At 35.7% G+C, this 20609-nt stretch overlaps 1 protein-coding gene across 4 annotated transcripts in view; it reads left to right on the top strand.

The window, feature by feature from the left end:
* LOC149788565 (DALR anticodon-binding domain-containing protein 3-like) overlaps positions 1–20609 on the top strand; it is a 42530-nt gene that overhangs the window by 7168 nt on the left and 14753 nt on the right. For 3 of the 4 annotated variants that reach the window (XM_089974606.1, XM_089974608.1, XM_089974605.1), the window contains 6 exons: positions 3302–3735; positions 4645–4709; positions 5969–6082; positions 7337–7413; positions 10574–10632; positions 18704–18786. In XM_089974606.1, coding sequence (XP_089830732.1) covers positions 3302–3735; positions 4645–4709; positions 5969–6082; positions 7337–7413; positions 10574–10632; positions 18704–18786 — 832 coding nt within the window. The remainder of the gene's footprint in view (positions 1–3301; positions 3736–4644; positions 4710–5968; positions 6083–7336; positions 7414–10573; positions 10633–18703; positions 18787–20609) is intronic. The other variant, XM_089974607.1, reaches the window with a different exon arrangement.

Below are 20609 nucleotides of genomic sequence, written 5' to 3'. Positions count from 1 at the left end.
TGGTAGAAACACCAAACTATAGTCTGACTCTACATCCCCGTTTGTTTGTACCCCCCTACCAATTTAAAAAACGAGAACGTTTAATGTGATAAAAAGTGCACAGAACTAAGTCAATTGAATCATTGATTTATAATTTCTAACCTGACTGTGACCAGAATGGCACTAATGCTGGCATCCCCTGCACCATTTCATGCTTAACAGACTTTCCATACTAACATGGTGCCATATTGCATACACTATAGGCTAGTTTATTTCCATGAGACAACATAATGACGTAGCTTATCCTGTTCAGTAACTGCTGAATAATTCATTAATTACATAACGTTGAGAATTTGGAATTATCCCTCTGCATGTATGAACATAGAAATTAAACCGCTTGTTAAATCCACATGAAAAGCAAATTTGTAGTTGTCATTATTTTCTTTTGCTTGATTCGACATTGTAAATATCTGAAGCAGACGACTTATGTATATACATCTGTAGTCGTGATACACCCCTTTGCTGAAAATAGACTTGTCCAGAATCTGGAAATGGATCAGAGCATGTCTGTCTATTACACTGAAAACTTCCGTTAAGCATGAAATGCGAATAAGATGACTGTGTTAGGGCCACTCTACTCAGAGTCAGGTTAGAAACTATAAATCAATGAATGAATTGACCAAGTTCCTTGCACTTTTTATCACATTAAAGTTTTCCATTATTTAAATCAGTAGGGGGTACAAACAAATGGGTTTGTATTATGAGACTATAGATTCTTTTTGTCACCCAATTTTTTCCAACTAAATTAAAATAACCCTACTACCTTGCAATTTAGTTAGCAGATTCAAAACACAGTCTTCATCAGGTACTATTATTGCTTCTCACTCTTTATAAAGGTCATCAGATTTTGTACTCTTTTATGAAAATCTGAATAATTATCCAAATTGAATCTAGCTATAAAGGCTGCTCATAGAAAAGAAAGAGAAAGTAAAGAAAAAAGTTACCATTGTAATGTGTTGGAAGTATTGTGCAATTAGTGTCTTGAGCCACATGTTTTTCTTTATATTGTGCATTGAGATGAATATGTTAATGAGGGCAATGGGGTGATCTATTGACCCTAAGTACACAAGTTCTACACAAGAGAAAATAGAAACATAAAATCATTTGATATTATTACTGTATTATCACATTTGATCGATGGATGTAATATGAAATTGACAGTAAATAATATCTTTTATACATTTAAGTTGTAACTTTCATCAGTTCTAATTTGGAAAACATTCTGTGGTAGGCAACAGTATGATACTGTGCAGTACAATATGTATACTGGATACAGTTCTTACAAAGTGTTCAGTGACCAAAGAAATTTCTAATTCATGTTTTTCTGGGAAATTTTTATTTTATGTCCTGGAAATATGGCAAGCGTTGCTATCACTAGTGCAGTGATATGCTACATGGAAATCTTTTTGTGGAATAGCATGTGGATTGATGAATGGACCACTCTGGTTGGTAAGTGCAGGAGTTTTCGTTTGCAATCGCATTTATTATGTTTGATTCAACTAGGGCAGATTGTGGGTGTTTGACAAAGAAGAAACCAGTTTGATGCAAAACAATTCTAGTTTTTGCAAGCTTTGCAGTAGCACTTGAGAGAGTTTGGTTTAGTATGGCCAGTTATGTGTATTGTCAGTGTGTCTGGAGCTCAATCAAAAAGCTCGAAGTGTGTGTGTGTGTCAGAATGTTTTGTATGGTATTATCAAAACTGAAGAGACCTTAAGTTGCTTTATGAGTGAATTTTATTTTGTAATATAACTGTTGTTGTTGGATTTTATAGCAACTCTGTCAGGCACAGCAGAAGACATCAAGGGTTTCTTTTTAAAAGTAGTTCCTAGCACATGGACAACATGACTGACATAACCAAACTGAGATAGGAAAAGTGAGGTTAGCAAAACAGTTTGATCTCTCTGTTGCATGGGTGAGAAATGATTCTCTCTGCATTCCAGCTTTTTGAGACAGATGATTTTGTTTGTACAACAGCATCATGGGACATATGATTCTGTATGGATACCAACATCTTGGGACATGATTCTGCATTTATGTCATCATCATGGGACATACAATTTTGTATGCATACCAGCATAATTTAACATGATTATGCATGTGTCCCAGCATCGTGGGACATGATTCTGTATGCATACCCACATCATGGGACATATAATTCTTATGTTCATCCATATTTCAGAGCCAAGACTTTTATTGCAAAAAACAAAACAGTATTTTTGTATTGCTCAGTTTAGTTGTTTCAGTTATGTATTTCTTATTAGTATACAACCTTGTGATTTCTGTTTTCAAGTAAATAGGGATTTTTTTTAAAGTAAATTATTTTCTCAGATTAACAGTAGTAAAAAAATGGATGCTTTTTTAGATCCAATGCATCAAGTGATTTCAAGTTGTGATTTAAAAATTGAAAATCCTATATGACATTGATTTTGAAGCAGTCTTGATTTTCAGAGAATGATGCATTTAATAAAATTGTCAGATTTAGCAACATGAATAAATGAATAACTATGGTGTAACCACTGGAAGGTTTAATAATCTGTTCATGAGATTAAACTTGGGTTGGAAAGTTGTGTTTAGTGCAGAATACTTTGGTTAATGAACTCAGTTTCGCACATCGTAGTTTTTAACAAAGCACTCCCAAGCAATATATGTCTGAATGGTAACATAGTTATGTATTTTAAAATATTTTAAAAGAAAATTTTGTTTTTATATTAAAAACATTACTTGTTAGCTCTGCTGGTCATAGACCAGAAGTTCATATGGGATGGCCTGTTGTACATCGTGCAACATCCATCTGTTCTTCAGCACAAGTTTGTTATTACTACTCCCCCTGAACTACTTTGATGGTTGTAACAAAATGTTTCATACACATTAAACCCAGTGTATAGTTGGTCAAAAATGAAAATGGTGCTGCTCAAACATACATGATGGCCACCATGGAAAATTACATTGACATGAGGTATCTAGCAGAAAACTAATTGTATCAAGTTGTTCTTGAACAAAAATGGTACCATGTGGCCACAATGGCAGTCACTTTGAAAATTGTCTACAGTGCACTTTGAAAATTGTCTACAGCACACTTTGAAAATTGTCTACAGTTTCAGATTTGAACATCTTATCATTTGGGAATATCAGGGATAGTTTCAGGGCTCTGTAATTCCTGGATATTCTTTTCAGACAGTAGAGTATATGTCCCATTGTGGAACTCTTGTTTTAAATAGTCTTCCAGGTAAATTCATGAATTGGTTTGAATATATCCTTACAGATATGATGTTGTGTGTAGAGTTCCAGGGACACTACCTGAATCTCTGAGATATCTAGTGTCATTAACTGGGTTGCTTGATACTGACTGTAAATGGACCAAAGCTCTAGCACCAGCACCAGCACCAGAATTAATTCGTCAACTCAGCTACAGAGCCCTGCAGTTCCAAACCAGGCAAAGATATATACCTCATGAGGATCAGAACAGAGCTTGCAATACAGATGAGGAAACTTGTTCATATCTTAGAGGTTTTGATATTGGAGTCAGCAGAGGAAATGAAAGGGACGTAACTTCATCCAGCAGCAAAACAGGGGTGGATAAAGACACATGTCAAGACTGTATCGAAGATATTGTTGTGGATTTGGAACAGTATATAAGGTTAAAAGGTCTTGTAGTAGGCAAAGGTGGATATGATAAAAACATCAAGTATGTTGAAGGTAAAGTTGGAGGTGTATTATGTTAAACGTGTGCATCTTTGACATATTATTAGTTTCTTAGCTTCTAAAAGCTCAGTTGTTTATATGATAAAAAAAGAATGTATAAAATCTCCAGATAGTTGATTTAAACGGGGCTAATCATGATAATAAACTCTATATTGATGTATTCAGTGTGAAGAAGAGTATGTATGTATAGCATTTTATGGCATCTAAGCACAAAAGTAGCATCTAGTGCCAACAAAAAGGTTAGGTCCGAAAAATGTACCCAAAAACATTTAATGAAATTTAGGCAAGTACAACCTTGTGAACAAATGTAAAGTTGAGTACAAGATAAAATACAAATTGTAAAGATGTTAAAACTGTAAATGTATATGAATAACAGATAAAGGTAATGCTTATAAAAGCCTTAAAACATGATCAAGATTTTTTGAACACAAAACATTCTCTTAAAAAGTCCAATATTTTCTCTGGTGGTATTTTCCTCATATAGTTTTTTCATGCAGTTTGCATCAAAATAATTGTCTCGCATGGCATAAGTCAACAAATTCAATGACAGAAGAGATGAAGCATTATATAATGTCATTTTTATGTCACTTTAAATCCTCACAAATGACCTAATCATTGAAACCTACATCTGATAAGATTTAAAATTGTTTGGTTTATTAACAAGTTGTAATTCCAAACAAATGAAAATATGAACAGCAATATGTAGGAGTCTAAGTTAAAAACATAGTTTGAGCTGTAATATCTATATACTAGACTGTAAAAAGAATTAAGTACAAATAATGTTCATAAAGATTAAATGTATGTCTTTAAATTCAAGGAACCTCAGTAGGGCCATGTTCACTGGGTTGATCATTTTTAAAGGATATAATCCTATTTGTATCCAGCTTTCTGTACCTTTTGCAGTTGTAAGCAGTGGAAAGGAGTCGTCTTGCTTAAGTGAAGTTGCTGAATTGGAACAGTGTATAAAGGTAAATGATGTTAGAAGTGAAAGTTTACTTTTCATGGTCTTAATTTATTGGCAAACTTCTCTTTGAAAAAAACACAAACACTAGTGTTTGTATTAGCCATTCACATTGCAGGTTGATACTAGCAAATACAGGTACAATACAGACAAATTTGGATCACTACAGAATTGTTATATAGCCTTTACTCATTCTGATGGGCTCATGTAATCTTATGACATGATAATGCTGTCTGATGGGTCTCATGTGACTTCATCAGATGGTAATGCTTTGCTATGGGTCTTATGTGATCTTATGATAATGCTGTCTGATGGGTCTCATGTGATCTTATGACATGATAATGCTGTCTGATGGGTCTCATGTGATACTATGACATGATAATGCTGTCTGATGGGTCTCATGTGACTTCATCAGATGGTAATGCTTTGCTATGGGTCTTATGATATGATAATGCTGTCTGATGGGTCTCATGGGACTTCATCAGATGGTAATGCTTTGCTGTGGGTCTTACGTGACCTTATGACATGATAATGCTGTCTGATGGGTCTCATGTAATCTTATGACATGATAATGCTGTCTGATGGGTCTCATGGGACTTCATCAGATGATAATGCTTTGCTGTGGGTCTTATTTGACCTTATGGCATGATAATGCTGTCTGATGGGTCTCATGTAATCTTATAACATGATAATGCTGTCTGATGGGTCTCATGGGACTTCATCTGATGATAATCCTTTGCTATGGGTCTTATGTGACCTTATGACATGATAATGCTGTCTGATGGGTCTCATGTAATCTTATGACATGATAATGCTGTCTGATGGGTCTCATGGGACTTCATCAGATGATAATGCTTTGCTGTGGGTCTCATGGGACTTCATCAGATGGTAATGCTTTGCTATGGGTCTCATGGGACTTCATCAGATGATACTGCTTTGCTATGGGTCTCATGGAACTTCATCAGATGGTAATGCTTTGCTATGGGTCTCATGGGACTTCATCAGATGGTAATGCTTTGCTATGGGTCTTATGGGACTTCATCAGATGATAATGCTTTGCTATGGGTCTTATGTGACCTTATGACATGATATTATATGTGTTATTTTTGTTTGAGCCAAAAAGTTTTCAGAAGTTCAAACCAAGAATGTCATATGATTTATAGATATGTCAGTCGTCTAACTCTTACAGTTACATTGAAAGAACATTCAGTAGATATGAGGCACAGTAATTGTAGCATATCATTTCATTTTATATTTATCTACCAGATATGCCCTGTCCAGGCCTGTGTCCATGTGGTCAGTCAGTCTCAAGCATTCAGCCAGCAAAAAGTGGACATTATGTGGCAAATAGTGACAGACATTCAACCTCCTGTACATCAGGTCGATTTAATTGCATATAAAATTAGCCAACTTATTTTTAACATAGAATTTTAAATCTCTTCTTTCCATCATGCCTATGCAGTAAATGTTATAGGCCAATGGTATTCACGCATACAGCCTTATCATCACTTAATGACACTTGGAAGACATTTTATATACATGATGTACTTTTAGTTGAAACCTAGCCATTTTGTTTGTCCCTAATGAGGTGTATTAAAGATTTTATTTGTATTTTGTTTTCTTGCTTTATGTTGAATTTCATTATTATTATTATTATTATTATTATTATTATAAGTGTTTAATACAAATTTGAGTTTGAACAAGTTTAAGATATGAAGTGACAGTCTCAGTGTATCAAAAAATGTTGATATGTTGTTGTTGTGGGGTTTAACGCCATATTTCAGCACATGATAGGCTATGCATGGCGGCCAGTATTAATGGTATTAAGGAAGAACCCGGGAAAACCCCGGGAAGAACCACCGACCCACAAGAAGCTACTGGCGAGCTTTCTCACATACTCACGTTAGCTGAATCTTAGACTCGAACCCATGCAGACAGAGGTGAGATGGCAGTGATCCATAATGGAGAGCGCTTTTGACTACTTGGCTACTCGGGGCCCCCATTTGTTGATATAATAAGTTTACATGTCATCCTTTTTCCAATATTTTTTCAAAATGCAAATGGTTCAGGTTTTAGTTTTTGTCATATTAATTGAAATATTGATTACCATTGTATTATCAGATATGTCATTGTGCTTTCAGAAAATCCTGCTCATCACATCAGTTCCATGTGAACTGTTCTTTCAGTTGTCGTATTTTATTTCCTGTATTTAAGTACCTTGTCAAACACAGAAGTTTAGCAAGCATATAAGTTTTGTTAATATAGCAACCAAACTAATTTGTGATAAAACATTTATGCATGATAAAATCATGCGATAAAAATACATGTGATAGAAATTTAGTTGCCTACTATTATAGACTGTTATGTGTAATTTGATCATGCCTAATGCTGGAATAATATGACCACACTTATTTCATCAGTAATGAGGAAGTGTAGCCCACTAAATAGTTTATGTGCTACAATTGTACATGCTAATATTAAAGATTTACTAAAATTTACTGACACTAAAATATTGTGAACTAGACCATTGGCATTCATAATACATATAGGTATATAGAACTTATTATTCTAGTCACATTATTGGCATTCACTATAAATGTGTAATATAATTACTTTTTTCTTTGCATTTTTCAGTCTCATTTTGTGCATGGGACAGTGACATGTCGGAAGATTTCCCAGATTGAAAAAGTAAATGCACATCAATTCTATAAGTAAGTCTATTTCCTATTTTGATCATTGTTATCTTAGACGAGCTTGTTTATCATTTTTCTTGTAAATATATACAATATATTAAAAATTTTCAGACAACAATTTAAAATAATGTTTGCTGTTTTATATTAAAATTCATATTTTTACAAATATAAAAAGCACAACAGTGATAGTGGGGCCCCAAGTGGCCGAGTGGTCTAAAGCGCTGTCTGTTATGGATCACTGCCATCTCACCTCTGTCTGCATGGGTTTGAGTCTCGGATTCAGCCAATGTGGGTATGTGAGAAAGCTTGCAAGTAGCTTCTCAAGGGGCAGTGGTTCTTTCTGGGGTTTTCCCGGGTTCTTCCTCCACCATTAATACTGGCTGCCATGTATAGCCTATCGTATGCTGAAAAATGACGTTAAACCCTGCAACAACAACAACAGTGATAGTTGATACCCAAATTGGAAACTGTTTCAGAATTTTCTTAATGAATACTAATTGAACCTAGTGACATGAAGGAGAGAAGCTTTAGAAAAATATTATATAGATTTATGGGATTAAAGAGATCAAGAGTTATATTTTTTCGTCTAATCTTAAGTAAATTATTAGGACTTCACCTCCGAGCCATCATTACTCTCAGTCCTTTGATTTTAAAACTGGCAGAATTTTCAAAAATTGAGATAAATTCAGAAAGTTAGATAATTCGATGCTCCAATATTTTCCTACCATAACATACTGTAGTATCGATATTTTTGTTTGGCTCAATCGTGTGGTTATCTACAAAAATACATTTTCAAGGTTACTTAGATTTGTGGTTTTGCCTGTCAGAATTTGCTTATTAGTAAGTATTTAATTTCCAGGTTTAACCTCTACAAATATCAAAAATAAAGAATGTAAAAGAATAAAACTTTGCTGATGCAAATAGCACTTACTTGAATGTTTAAAACAATACCACCACATATATGAACACAAATAAAAGACCTGACAAGTTCAGTACTTACACAGTGTTTCCATCCTTAGTGAATGAAGTCAATGGAAGCCAATGCATCCAGTAACACTAAAGCAATACCACCATCTCTATGAACACAAATAAAACACCTGCCAAGATCAATCAGTTACACTGTTTTCATCTGAGTGCTCAACATTAAAGGAAGTTGACACCATCAAAGTGCAAAGCTGCTAGCTAAAGACAGTGGAATCACTTCATTGCTTGGGCCCACCTTATGTACAGACCAGCTTCAACCACCAGGGCCCCAGGTTGCTGAGTGGTGTAAAATGCTTGCTTTTACCAGTCACTGTCATCTCTCTGTCCATGTGAGTTTGAGTCTCAGGCTTGGAAAGTGTAGATATGTGAGAAAAGTTGCCAGTAGCTTACCATGGATGGGTGGTTCTTACTGGGGTTTTCACAGGTTTTTCCATCACCAGTTATAATAGCTGCCATCTATAGCCTGTCTTGTGATGAAAAATGTTGTTTAACCAAAACAACAACAGCAATCAGACTTGATAAAGAGTAAAAAGAGGAATTAACATCACTTTTCCACAGCATATATGCTAAGCAGGTCATGGAGGCCACTATGGTGAGGTTTACTGGTGACAATTAGTAATTGCTGTAACCTCATTCAGTTAACTCAGTTTATCCTGAATGGATAAATGCAGCTCATGCGACAGTGAGTGAAAGATCAGGCCTAATAATCAGTGGTTTTGAGAAATCTGGACTTTCTTTAATTCTGCAATTTGGGGATTATTTATTTAACAAGCATTACCAGAGGCTTGATTGACATGATAACAAACTGGCTTTTTCTTAAAATTGGTGAAGTGTGAATTTTAATACTCTGTTGTAATTAGTGTATATACATAGTGTTCCATTAATAGTAGTGTACCAACAGTAGTTCTAGTATTTTATGGGCATGTTGTTCTTTTGGATTAAAAATATATGGATAAAAAGGAATATGGTTTCAGGAAGATCTAAAACAAATTACCAACAGTTGTACTCAAATGAAGGATGAATTTGAATAGGTGTTAAATTAAATTTTCATGTACTAGTATTTTTTTTATTATTCTTTCTTTCATTTTCAGTATTACTTGTATTTAAGTTCCTTATGTTTTTCACATTACTCTCTTACCTTACTTATTTCACACATCGATTTAAGGCAGTGCATGGAAATTACAGTGACCAGATACCTAATCATTATGTGTGCATTAAAACAATATAAAATACTTTATAATTCTTTTTTCAAAGGGTTCAAGTTTATTAAAGCTAATATTTTATTACCAGATTACAGTATTGATGTTGATTTATCAAATACTAGTAGTTTCATTAACCTCTAGGAAGAAATCACAGTTACAAAAATGGCATAGAGGAGTCATCATCACATGTAACTAAATTGTTGTTGGGTGTTTAAATTCATGGTTTGGGGCAATGGTGAAAATCATAAAAATTGGTCTTCTGATATTAATGTCCTTCACTGCTGATCTGTTACCAGGAGCTTTATCTGGTTCTGACAGGTACAATGATAACCATCCAGGTTTGCAGGTTCTTTCCACCTCAGATATCACTTTACACCATCATCTGGGTCATTGAGATGTTTGCTGGTTCCTTCCACCTCAAAGACCACTTTACACCAACATCTGGGTCATTGAGAGGATTGCTGGTTCCTTCCACCTCAAAGACCACTTTACACCAACATCTGGGTCATTGAGAGCATATAAACTTACACAATTGTTGTCTTGATATACATGAAGATTAGAAGTATATTTAAATTAATATGGCATATATATGACTTGATATACATGAAGATTAGAAGTATGTTTAAATTAATATGGCATATATATGACTTGATATACATGAACATTAGAAGTATGTATAAATTAATATGGCATATATATGACCTGATATACATGAGGATTAGAAGTATGTTTAAATTAATATGACATATATATGACTTGATATACATGAGGATTAGAAATATGTTTAAATTAATATGGCATATATATGACTTGATATACATGAAGATTAGAAGTATGTTTAAATTAATATGGCATATATATGACTTGATATACATGAAGATTAGAAGTATATTTAAATTAATATGGCATATAAATGACTTGATATACATGAAGATTAGAAGCATGTTTAAATTAATATGGCATATATATGACTGATTCTTGTTCACTTTCAGTTTGAGGTACCAGCAACTAAAACAAGCCTTTGTGATGAAGTATGCAGAACAAGTAACAGGTTCTTCAATGTCATATTGGCAATATTTCTTTCTCTTTCAAATATATTCTACAATCACATTACGTTAGGAATATTAGCCTGCTACCTTGCAAATGCAGCCCTATCAAAAGACAAAAATTGTCTTTCCCTGTCTGTATCAATATACTAAGGGCAATAACTCCTACTCATTACCTCCCCTTTGCACTGCCAGGCGTTGCTAGTTTTTAGCTTTGCTGCAGTACAGACACATATTGTACAATTCATCCTTTGACAGTCCAGTTGTTTTTGTGTTCCTGTAGACCCATCCAACATTCCTTTTGAATTTATTGTGCAAGTTTATCAATCTGCTGCAGATTATATACATTATTTTACAATTTCTGCCACTTTTTTAGCGATTTTGTCACCTTTCTGGACTTCGTCTTTTAAGACCATCATCCCACTACACTATCATTGACCTTATACAAAGTCATTATGGGCTGTTGTACCTTTGACTTTGCTCCATATATTATGAAGCTTTTATTAGCAAAACTCTGAAGTGCTGCTTGATATTTATGCTTAGCTTATTTGTTTTTCATGCTCTTTTAATAGAATTATAGTTTAATATTTAACTAGTCATTGTACATAAGTTCATAACAGGGCCATATGTTTTTGATACAACACTTTCACTGGTCTGTTAGTTATGAAAGTGTTTTAGAGACTTAATAATTTCAATACATTACTAGTTTTCACTTTAATGTGTGTTTTTGTGTCTTCTCAGCAGAATGTCAGTTTAAATGATTTATATGCAACTTCAGAGCATGGAACTCTACCATGAATCATTTATTGTTTATACTATGTACACACCATCTATGATATGCAGCATCTGTATGCATAGTCAGTGGAAGTCTGGGCTTCCCTTTTAGCTAATTAGTTATATACTGATTTGCTAATATATGCTAGTAGCTAGTTAGCCACATACTAACTTGCTAATCTATGCTTTGTTTTCACTGTGTCTTTTTTATGAGAAATGTTTACTAAATGCGTGAAATGCATTTTCAAAGCAATCATCCTTTTGGCATTGAAGGGAAGGAAAGAGAGTAAATCAAGGAAGACAACCTATAGTTCGTTGATGGTAATAATGATTCATTATGGAGTATTCCCCAAGTTTAGGCAACCCAGGATGTGAAAGTCACCACACATGCCTGAGCTTGGTATTCAGGCCTGTAAGTCAGGGTACATGGGGTTCATGCTGTTGGATCCAACTCTTAATACTACTGTACTGTTACAGGCCATCCAGCCATCACTGGCCGACCTGATGTCACCAGCCATTCAGCTGACAACAGCAGGCCATCCAACACTGGCAGTCCAGCCATTGCAGCACGGGGACCTTTTTGTTGAAATGGTCCAACCAAATAGTTCATACCAGGATCTTAGTGATAGATCTGTCTGTCTAGCCATGCCATCTTATCATTACTGTGCTGGAGATTTCAACGAGAAATCTGTCTGTTCAGCCACGCCTCTGGTGCAGCCTGTACCAGTGATTGCCAGACTGTCTTATATACTGCCAGCATCTGGGCTGACCACATGCCATTCATACTGGATCCATTGGATCTAATACATTTTAAAACTACACCATCGCCAGCCATCCAGCTGTTCTTCTTCATGCTCAGATCTTACCAGGACAGCCTTGCGAGACAGTTCAAATCTTTGATTGTGGAGAGAATCTTGAGAGCAAGAAGGCCCTCCACTCTGAAGGTTTATGAGAGAATGTGGCATGTTTTCAGGGACTGGTGCCATACCAACATCATTCTTCTGTGTGCCTCAATCCCTCAACTGGCCAAATTTTTCTCTGGCTACCATCCCATGATATTGGACGCATTCTGGCATCATGGCGTACATTTTTTGGGGCAGGATATAGACCTATCAGATCTTTCAGACAATTTTGGTCCCAGTATTCCTCATCTTGCCCCCAAATGGAACCAATCATAGGTTTTAACATAGCTTGGGCTTCATAGCCCAAAATAAGTTACCTTTTGTCTGTAATCAAAGAGTCATCACTCGCTTGCTTTCTGGTGTCGACAGCTCAAGATCAGCAGCCATGTCGGATCCTGTTCGCACACTTGAAGTGTACAGAGACAGTGTATGGCATCCACAAACATCGCTTCCTTCCGATGTGAGCCAGGACACAGGATATCACCCTTCAAGCCCTTTCTTTGTGGCTGAAGTGGGTTGTACTCTTAGTGTACTCTGATGTCCCACCAGATCAGAGTTGCCTCACATAAATTACTGCTGAATCTCTCTGAGTCTCAAATTTGCATGCAACATCCAGCTTGAGATATAATAGAAACTGTTGGCTGGCATGCAGAGTCAACCTTCTTAAGATCTGGTGTTGCAGAGGCAAACCTTGAATCTGGTAGGTCCAGTGGTAGCAACACAGATTGCCACCAGATCCAACTAGATCAATCAACACAACCTATTAGCTTCGCTGGATTCACTAATGAAATTTTGTAGGTAAGAAGATTTCAGTAATCATCTTAACTGTATGTTAGGGTCACAGGTCAAGTGATCCCAGGCTGTATTGCTTATATAATTAGGAGAATGGGTTATTGTTCACATGTGGGAATTTAGCTATTCAGAAACCTGAGGTAGAGTTTGAATGCTTAGCATCCCTTCCTTCTATTGCTTATTCTCTTAATGTAATGTGAGTGGGAAGTGTGTTTGAGGTAGAAAGGAAATTCTTATGTAAATTATGTTTCTCCAAGAATTTTTACCCAATTACATTTATTAAAAACCCTCCCAACCACCCTGCCATGCGAGCTTCCTTGTTAGTATATCGCTCAACAAAAAACTAGCAACACCTGACAGTTCCAAGGGAATGTAATGGATAAGAGCTAGTGCTCTTTGTCTACTGTTATAGACAGGGGAAGATGATTTTCATCTTTTAGTAGGACTGGATTCGCAAGGTAGCAGGCTAATATTCCTAACATAATATGATTTGATACATAATTTACTACAAAAATTAGCTTTTATTAAATAAAAGCAAAGCACACATTTTATAGGTTGTGCACAAGTTGTTGCATGGAACCAATTCCACATGATAATTACTCAGTGTTGTCTCTTGAGCATGAGACTGCAGGCTTCCTATAATTTGTTGTCCTATGTCCCACAATCTTGATCCTGAACATGTCTAAAGATGTGGTTTTTTGTGTCAGGACGGAATAAAAAATATGCCTGTAACTTTCCTTTAATGAAGTCAATCCATGTCAGTGTTAGCATTAGTGATGGCCAGAGTAGCCAAAGATGATACAAAGTATGAGATGGCAATACAGTTTTTTTAAAGGCTTTCAGTAATTGGTAGAGTCACAAAGTAAAGTCTTTGACAGTCAATAATGTACCATATTTTTGAGATTAAAATCACACCTACTGCAAGGGGCTCCGAGTGGCCGAGTGGTCTAAAGTACTCACCGTTCTGGATCACTGCCATCTCACCTCTGTCTGCGTGGGTTCGAGTAAAAGGCTTGGCTAGCGTGGGTATGTGGGAAGGCCTGCCAGTAGCTTCTTGTGGGTCGGTGGTTCTTCCCAGGGTTTTCCAGGGTTCTTCCTCCACCAGTTATACTGGCCGCCATGTATAGCCAATCTTGTGCTGAAAAATGGCATTAAACCCTGGAACAACAGCAACAACAACAACACACCTACTGCAAGGAAGATTTAATTTGATTCAAGCTGAATTAATGACTAAAGAGGCAAAAATTATGAAAACAGAAAATTTGTCATTTATTTATTAATAAATTTGAAAAGAAAAGTAATTAAGAAAACATGGATATTTATTATTGTAAATGCAGGTAATATTGAATGAATACTAAAAGTTGAGTGAGGATTTTAGCTCAGTGCAGGTACTTTTTCTTGTTTGGTGGCAGAATTTTTTAAAACTGCATATACAATATGTTCCTTATATTTAGAGTTAATATTTTACTCTTTTTATTTAAACAAATACTGCACAGAGTCAAAAATAATAATTGTGCTGCAATAGGTTCCATGCATCAACTGGTACATACTTTTGAACTATAATTTTTTTAAAGTAAAAATAGTATTTATGTTATACAGAGAATGAAATCTTATCAGCATTTATGAGGGATATTTGAAAAGTTTTGTTTTCATTTATGGTTGATTAGAAACAGACTTTGGTTGATATCACCAAACATCTACTCTCCAAATGTGAAAAAATAATCTGAAATGTTTGAATGAGATTGTCACATGTGATGAAATGTGAATTCACTATTTTGAACACTACTAGAGAGAAAATAATAAAGTTTTGATCAGGGAAAACAAGTATAGGCCACAAATTGCTTGACATAGTCATACTGTCAAGAGAGGTTTATACACAAATTATATTAGTTGCAAATGTCCAGTCATCCAGATTTCTGTGCTAACTCTGATAGTGTCACTGGACATTTGTATTTCTCCAATGTATTACCAAAACTATTCACTGGTACTTGAGGTGTCCATCTATTCCATTGCAATGCACCTATGTATAAATCTGCCATTGTGACAGGCTTCCTGTCATCTCAACTTTTTCATATCTTCCATGCATCCCTGATTTAGCCACAGGTAAATTTTAGCAAAATTCCATTATCAACGATGTTCTGTTTAAGAGTACATCTGTGTATATGTCTTTTAAAGGAAATTCTTTCATTTATAATGTTCATACGGGTCACATTGTGATGCAGACCAATCAGTGTGATTCAGACGTCATTAGCTTGGTCATAAAAGAACAAAAATAGTCTCCTGTTTCCATATTGCGCAGCTGTTCTTCTTCATGCTCAGATCTTACCAGGACAGCCTTGCGAGACAGTTCAAATCTTTGATTGTGGAGAGAATCTTGAGAGCAAGAAGGCCCTCCACTCTGAAGGTTTATGAGAGAATGTGGCATGTTTTCAGGGACTGGTGCCATACCAACATCATTCTTCTGTGTGCCTCAATCCCTCAACTGGCCAAATTTTTCTCTGGCTACCATCCCATGATATTGGACGCATTCTGGCATCATGGCGTACATTTTTTGGGGCAGGATATAGACCTATCAGATCTTTCAGACAATTTTGGTCCCAGTATTCCTCATCTTGCCCCCAAATGGAACCAATCATAGGTTTTAACATAGCTTGGGCTTCATAGCCCAAAATAAGTTACCTTTTGTCTGTAATCAAAGAGTCATCACTCGCTTGCTTTCTGGTGTCGACAGCTCAAGATCAGCAGCCATGTCGGATCCTGTTCGCACACTTGAAGTGTACAGAGACAGTGTATGGCATCCACAAACATCGCTTCCTTCCGATGTGAGCCAGGACACAGGATATCACCCTTCAAGCCCTTTCTTTGTGGCTGAAGTGGGTTGTACTCTTAGTGTACTCTGATGTCCCACCAGATCAGAGTTGCCTCACATAAATTACTGCTGAATCTCTCTGAGTCTCAAATTTGCATGCAACATCCAGCTTGAGATATAATAGAAACTGTTGGCTGGCATGCAGAGTCAACCTTCTTAAGATCTGGTGTTGCAGAGGCAAACCTTGAATCTGGTAGGTCCAGTGGTAGCAACACAGATTGCCACCAGATCCAACTAGATCAATCAACACAACCTATTAGCTTCGCTGGATTCACTAATGAAATTTTGTAGGTAAGAAGATTTCAGTAATCATCTTAACTGTATGTTAGGGTCACAGGTCAAGTGATCCCAGGCTGTATTGCTTGTATAATTAGGAGAATGGGTTATTGTTCACATGTGGGAATTTAGCTATTCAGAAACCTGAGGTAGAGTTTGAATGCTTAGCATCCCTTCCTTCTATTGCTTATTCTCTTAATGTAATGTGAGTGGGAAGTGTGTTTGAGGTAGAAAGGAAATTCTTATGTAAATTATGTTTCTCCAAGAATTTTTACCCAATTACATTTATTAAAAACCCTCCCAACCACCCTGCCATGCGAGCTTCCTTGTTAGTATATCGCTCAACAAAAAACTAGCAACACCTGACAGTTCCAAGGGAATGTAATGGATAAGAGCTAGTGCTCTTTGTCTACTGTTATAGACAGGGGAAGATGATTTTCATCTTTTAGTAGGACTGGATTCGCAAGGTAGCAGGCTAATATTCCTAACATAATATGATTTGATACATAATTTACTACAAAAATTAGCTTTTATTAAATAAAAGCAAAGCACACATTTTATAGGTTGTGCACAAGTTGTTGCATGGAACCAATTCCACATGATAATTACTCAGTGTTGTCTCTTGAGCATGAGACTGCAGGCTTCCTATAATTTGTTGTCCTATGTCCCACAATCTTGATCCTGAACATGTCTAAAGATGTGGTTTTTTGTGTCAGGACGGAATAAAAAATATGCCTGTAACTTTCCTTTAATGAAGTCAATCCATGTCAGTGTTAGCATTAGTGATGGCCAGAGTAGCCAAAGATGATACAAAGTATGAGATGGCAATACAGTTTTTTTAAAGGCTTTCAGTAATTGGTAGAGTCACAAAGTAAAGTCTTTGACAGTCAATAATGTACCATATTTTTGAGATTAAAATCACACCTACTGCAAGGGGCTCCGAGTGGCCGAGTGGTCTAAAGTACTCACCGTTCTGGATCACTGCCATCTCACCTCTGTCTGCGTGGGTTCGAGTAAAAGGCTTGGCTAGCGTGGGTATGTGGGAAGGCCTGCCAGTAGCTTCTTGTGGGTCGGTGGTTCTTCCCAGGGTTTTCCAGGGTTCTTCCTCCACCAGTTATACTGGCCGCCATGTATAGCCAATCTTGTGCTGAAAAATGGCATTAAACCCTGGAACAACAGCAACAACAACAACACACCTACTGCAAGGAAGATTTAATTTGATTCAAGCTGAATTAATGACTAAAGAGGCAAAAATTATGAAAACAAAAAATTTGTCATTTATTTATTAATAAATTTGAAAAGAAAAGTAATTAAGAAAACATGGATATTTATTATTGTAAATGCAGGTAATATTGAATGAATACTAAAAGTTGAGTGAGGATTTTAGCTCAGTGCAGGTACTTTTTCTTGTTTGGTGGCAGAATTTTTTAAAACTGCATATACAATATGTTCCTTATATTTAGAGTTAATATTTTACTCTTTTTATTTAAACAAATACTGCACAGAGTCAAAAATAATAATTGTGCTGCAATAGGTTCCATGCATCAACTGGTACATACTTTTGAACTATAATTTTTTTAAAGTAAAAATAGTATTTATGTTATACAGAGAATGAAATCTTATCAGCATTTATGAGGGATATTTGAAAAGTTTTGTTTTCATTTATGGTTGATTAGAAACAGACTTTGGTTGATATCACCAAACATCTACTCTCCAAATGTGAAAAAATAATCTGAAATGTTTGAATGAGATTGTCACATGTGATGAAATGTGAATTCACTATTTTGAACACTACTAGAGAGAAAATAATAAAGTTTTGATCAGGGAAAACAAGTATAGGCCACAAATTGCTTGACATAGTCATACTGTCAAGAGAGGTTTATACACAAATTATATTAGTTGCAAATGTCCAGTCATCCAGATTTCTGTGCTAACTCTGATAGTGTCACTGGACATTTGTATTTCTCCAATGTATTACCAAAACTATTCACTGGTACTTGAGGTGTCCATCTATTCCATTGCAATGCACCTATGTATAAATCTGCCATTGTGACAGGCTTCCTGTCATCTCAACTTTTTCATATCTTCCATGCATCCCTGATTTAGCCACAGGTAAATTTTAGCAAAATTCCATTATCAACGATGTTCTGTTTAAGAGTACATCTGTGTATATGTCTTTTAAAGGAAATTCTTTCATTTATAATGTTCATATGGGTCACATTGTGATGCAGACCAATCAGTGTGATTCAGACGTCATTAGCTTGGTCATAAAAGAACAAAAATAGTCTCCTGTTTCCATATTGCGCATTGTCTCGGTATTGAATAATTGTTTTTAAGTGTTTTTGATCAATGATTCCTTGAAATGTTCATTTTAAAATGTTCATTGAGGTAGGTCTCTTTGATACAGAGGTTTATTCTAAGTCAAGTTACACAATATTAAAGTCTAATTTGTTTACATTCCAGGTCAAGGTTGGGAAGACACTATAGCAATTTTAACTACAGCCAATATAAAATTTGAGCTTCTTGCCTCCACTGCCAGAAATATGGTATAGAATATTTTAAAACTTTTGGTCATATATGGTCATTTACTTTTGATAAATCTGATATAAGCATTTATCAACCAAAGAAAATTGACATTTGCCAAGTTTATAAACAGTGGATCTTACACAAGTACTATTTTCAAGTGACATTTATAAAATGAATCAAGTGATTTCAATCTTTTGCAAACCTTCATAAGTAAAAAATTGAATTAGTTTACAAGTTGCATTTTAAATATGCACAGTGTTAGGTACCGTTTATTGCCTAATAAAAATTCTGATTTTATTTAACCAAACCACAGAATAGTGTTGTGGAATAACTTTGAAATACATTTGGATGCCTCAATCATTATACTTTTTCATTGCATGATGTTATTACATCATTTGTCATATCATGAGCTGTTATCAAGCATGTTATATATGTAAAAATTATATGGGTATATTAATGTAAATAACAGTAGTCGTGATCAATCCTTGTATTAACTGAAATTGAAGTAGTCATTGTTTTATCTTATGACCTTAAGTTCAAAGAATGGAAGCTTTTAGTTTATAAGGTGTGAATATGAATTTAATTATGGGGGTTGTTGTTGTTGTTGTATGGTTTAACACCATTTTTCAGCTCACAATAGGGTATACATGGCGGCCAGTATTAATGGTGGAGGAAAAACCCAGGAAAACCCCGGAAAGAACCACCGACCCACGAGAAGCTACTGGCAAGCTTTCTCACATACCCACATTGGCTGAATCAGAGACTCGAACCCACGCAGACAGAGGTGAGATGGCAGTGATCCGTAACGGAGAGCACTTTAGACCATTCTGCCACTCAGGGCCCCATGAGGGGGGGACCCCAAAAGTAAATGTTCAGTTTTCCACAGATGATTTAAGTGCCAAGACTTTTTTTTACAACCTAATAAAGGTGGAGCATATTAGTTCATGATGCTTGTACATCTGTTCTGTTACTAATTTTCTTTCTGCACAGTAACTCGAGCTGTTTTGTCACTACAGTTACTAAACATGGTGGACGGTCAGTACATTGATAAAGGAAAAGCTATTGATTTTGTGCTCAAAAGGTTAGGATTGCTGTTTACTTAAAGAAGAAAATTGTTTCAGCACAGTAACTTAGTTCTTCGCATCTACATTTAATAAACATGGTGGATAATTTGCACTTGGAGGTAGGAAGAAGCCTATTGGTTTTGGATTCACAAGATCAAAGGTCAAGATCACTGTGACTGAAAGAAGAAAACTGATTTCTTCACAATAACATTAGTTCTGCATCTCATACATAGACCAAACATTGTGGATGGCTTGCACTGTGGGTTAGGAAGATTCCTTTCCATTAGGCGAGGAGAGAAGGTCAATGGTTAAGGTCACTTTGGCTGAAGGAGAAGAAAAATGGTTTCTGGAAAATAACTGGATACAGAAAACCACTGTGTGCTTTGGGGTCTGTTCAGTGTCAAAGTCTCTGTGCCTGTAAGAAGAACAATGGTTTCTGCACAATGACATCAGTTCTGATAATAATAATAATAATGTTGTCTTAGTACAACACCTAATTTTGAGAAGCTCTTAGTGATTTAAAATATTAGGTAACACATAAAAACATACACAGCAACAAACACCATGAAATTAAAAAACAAAAACATGCTGACAACAGTTAAGGAATTAAACATTGTTGTCTTTGAGTCTGTTCTTGTAGTCGAAATAGGTGCGTTTTAAGACCACTTGAATGAGATCGTAGTGTCCTAGTGTTTAAGATTTGTAGGCAAAATTTGTTCCATGTAGCTGGGCCTTAGTAAGCAAAAGAACATTGTCCATCACTTTGTTTTAACAGCAGG

The sequence above is a fragment of the Sinohyriopsis cumingii genome, chromosome 11 (genome assembly GCF_028554795.1).
Source record: "Sinohyriopsis cumingii isolate HCF-2022 chromosome 11, ASM2855479v2, whole genome shotgun sequence".
NCBI classification, from domain to species: domain Eukaryota; kingdom Metazoa; phylum Mollusca; class Bivalvia; order Unionida; family Unionidae; genus Sinohyriopsis; species Sinohyriopsis cumingii.
Note: the sequence above shows the minus strand (reverse complement) of the source record. Positions and strands in the feature narration are given on the sequence as shown.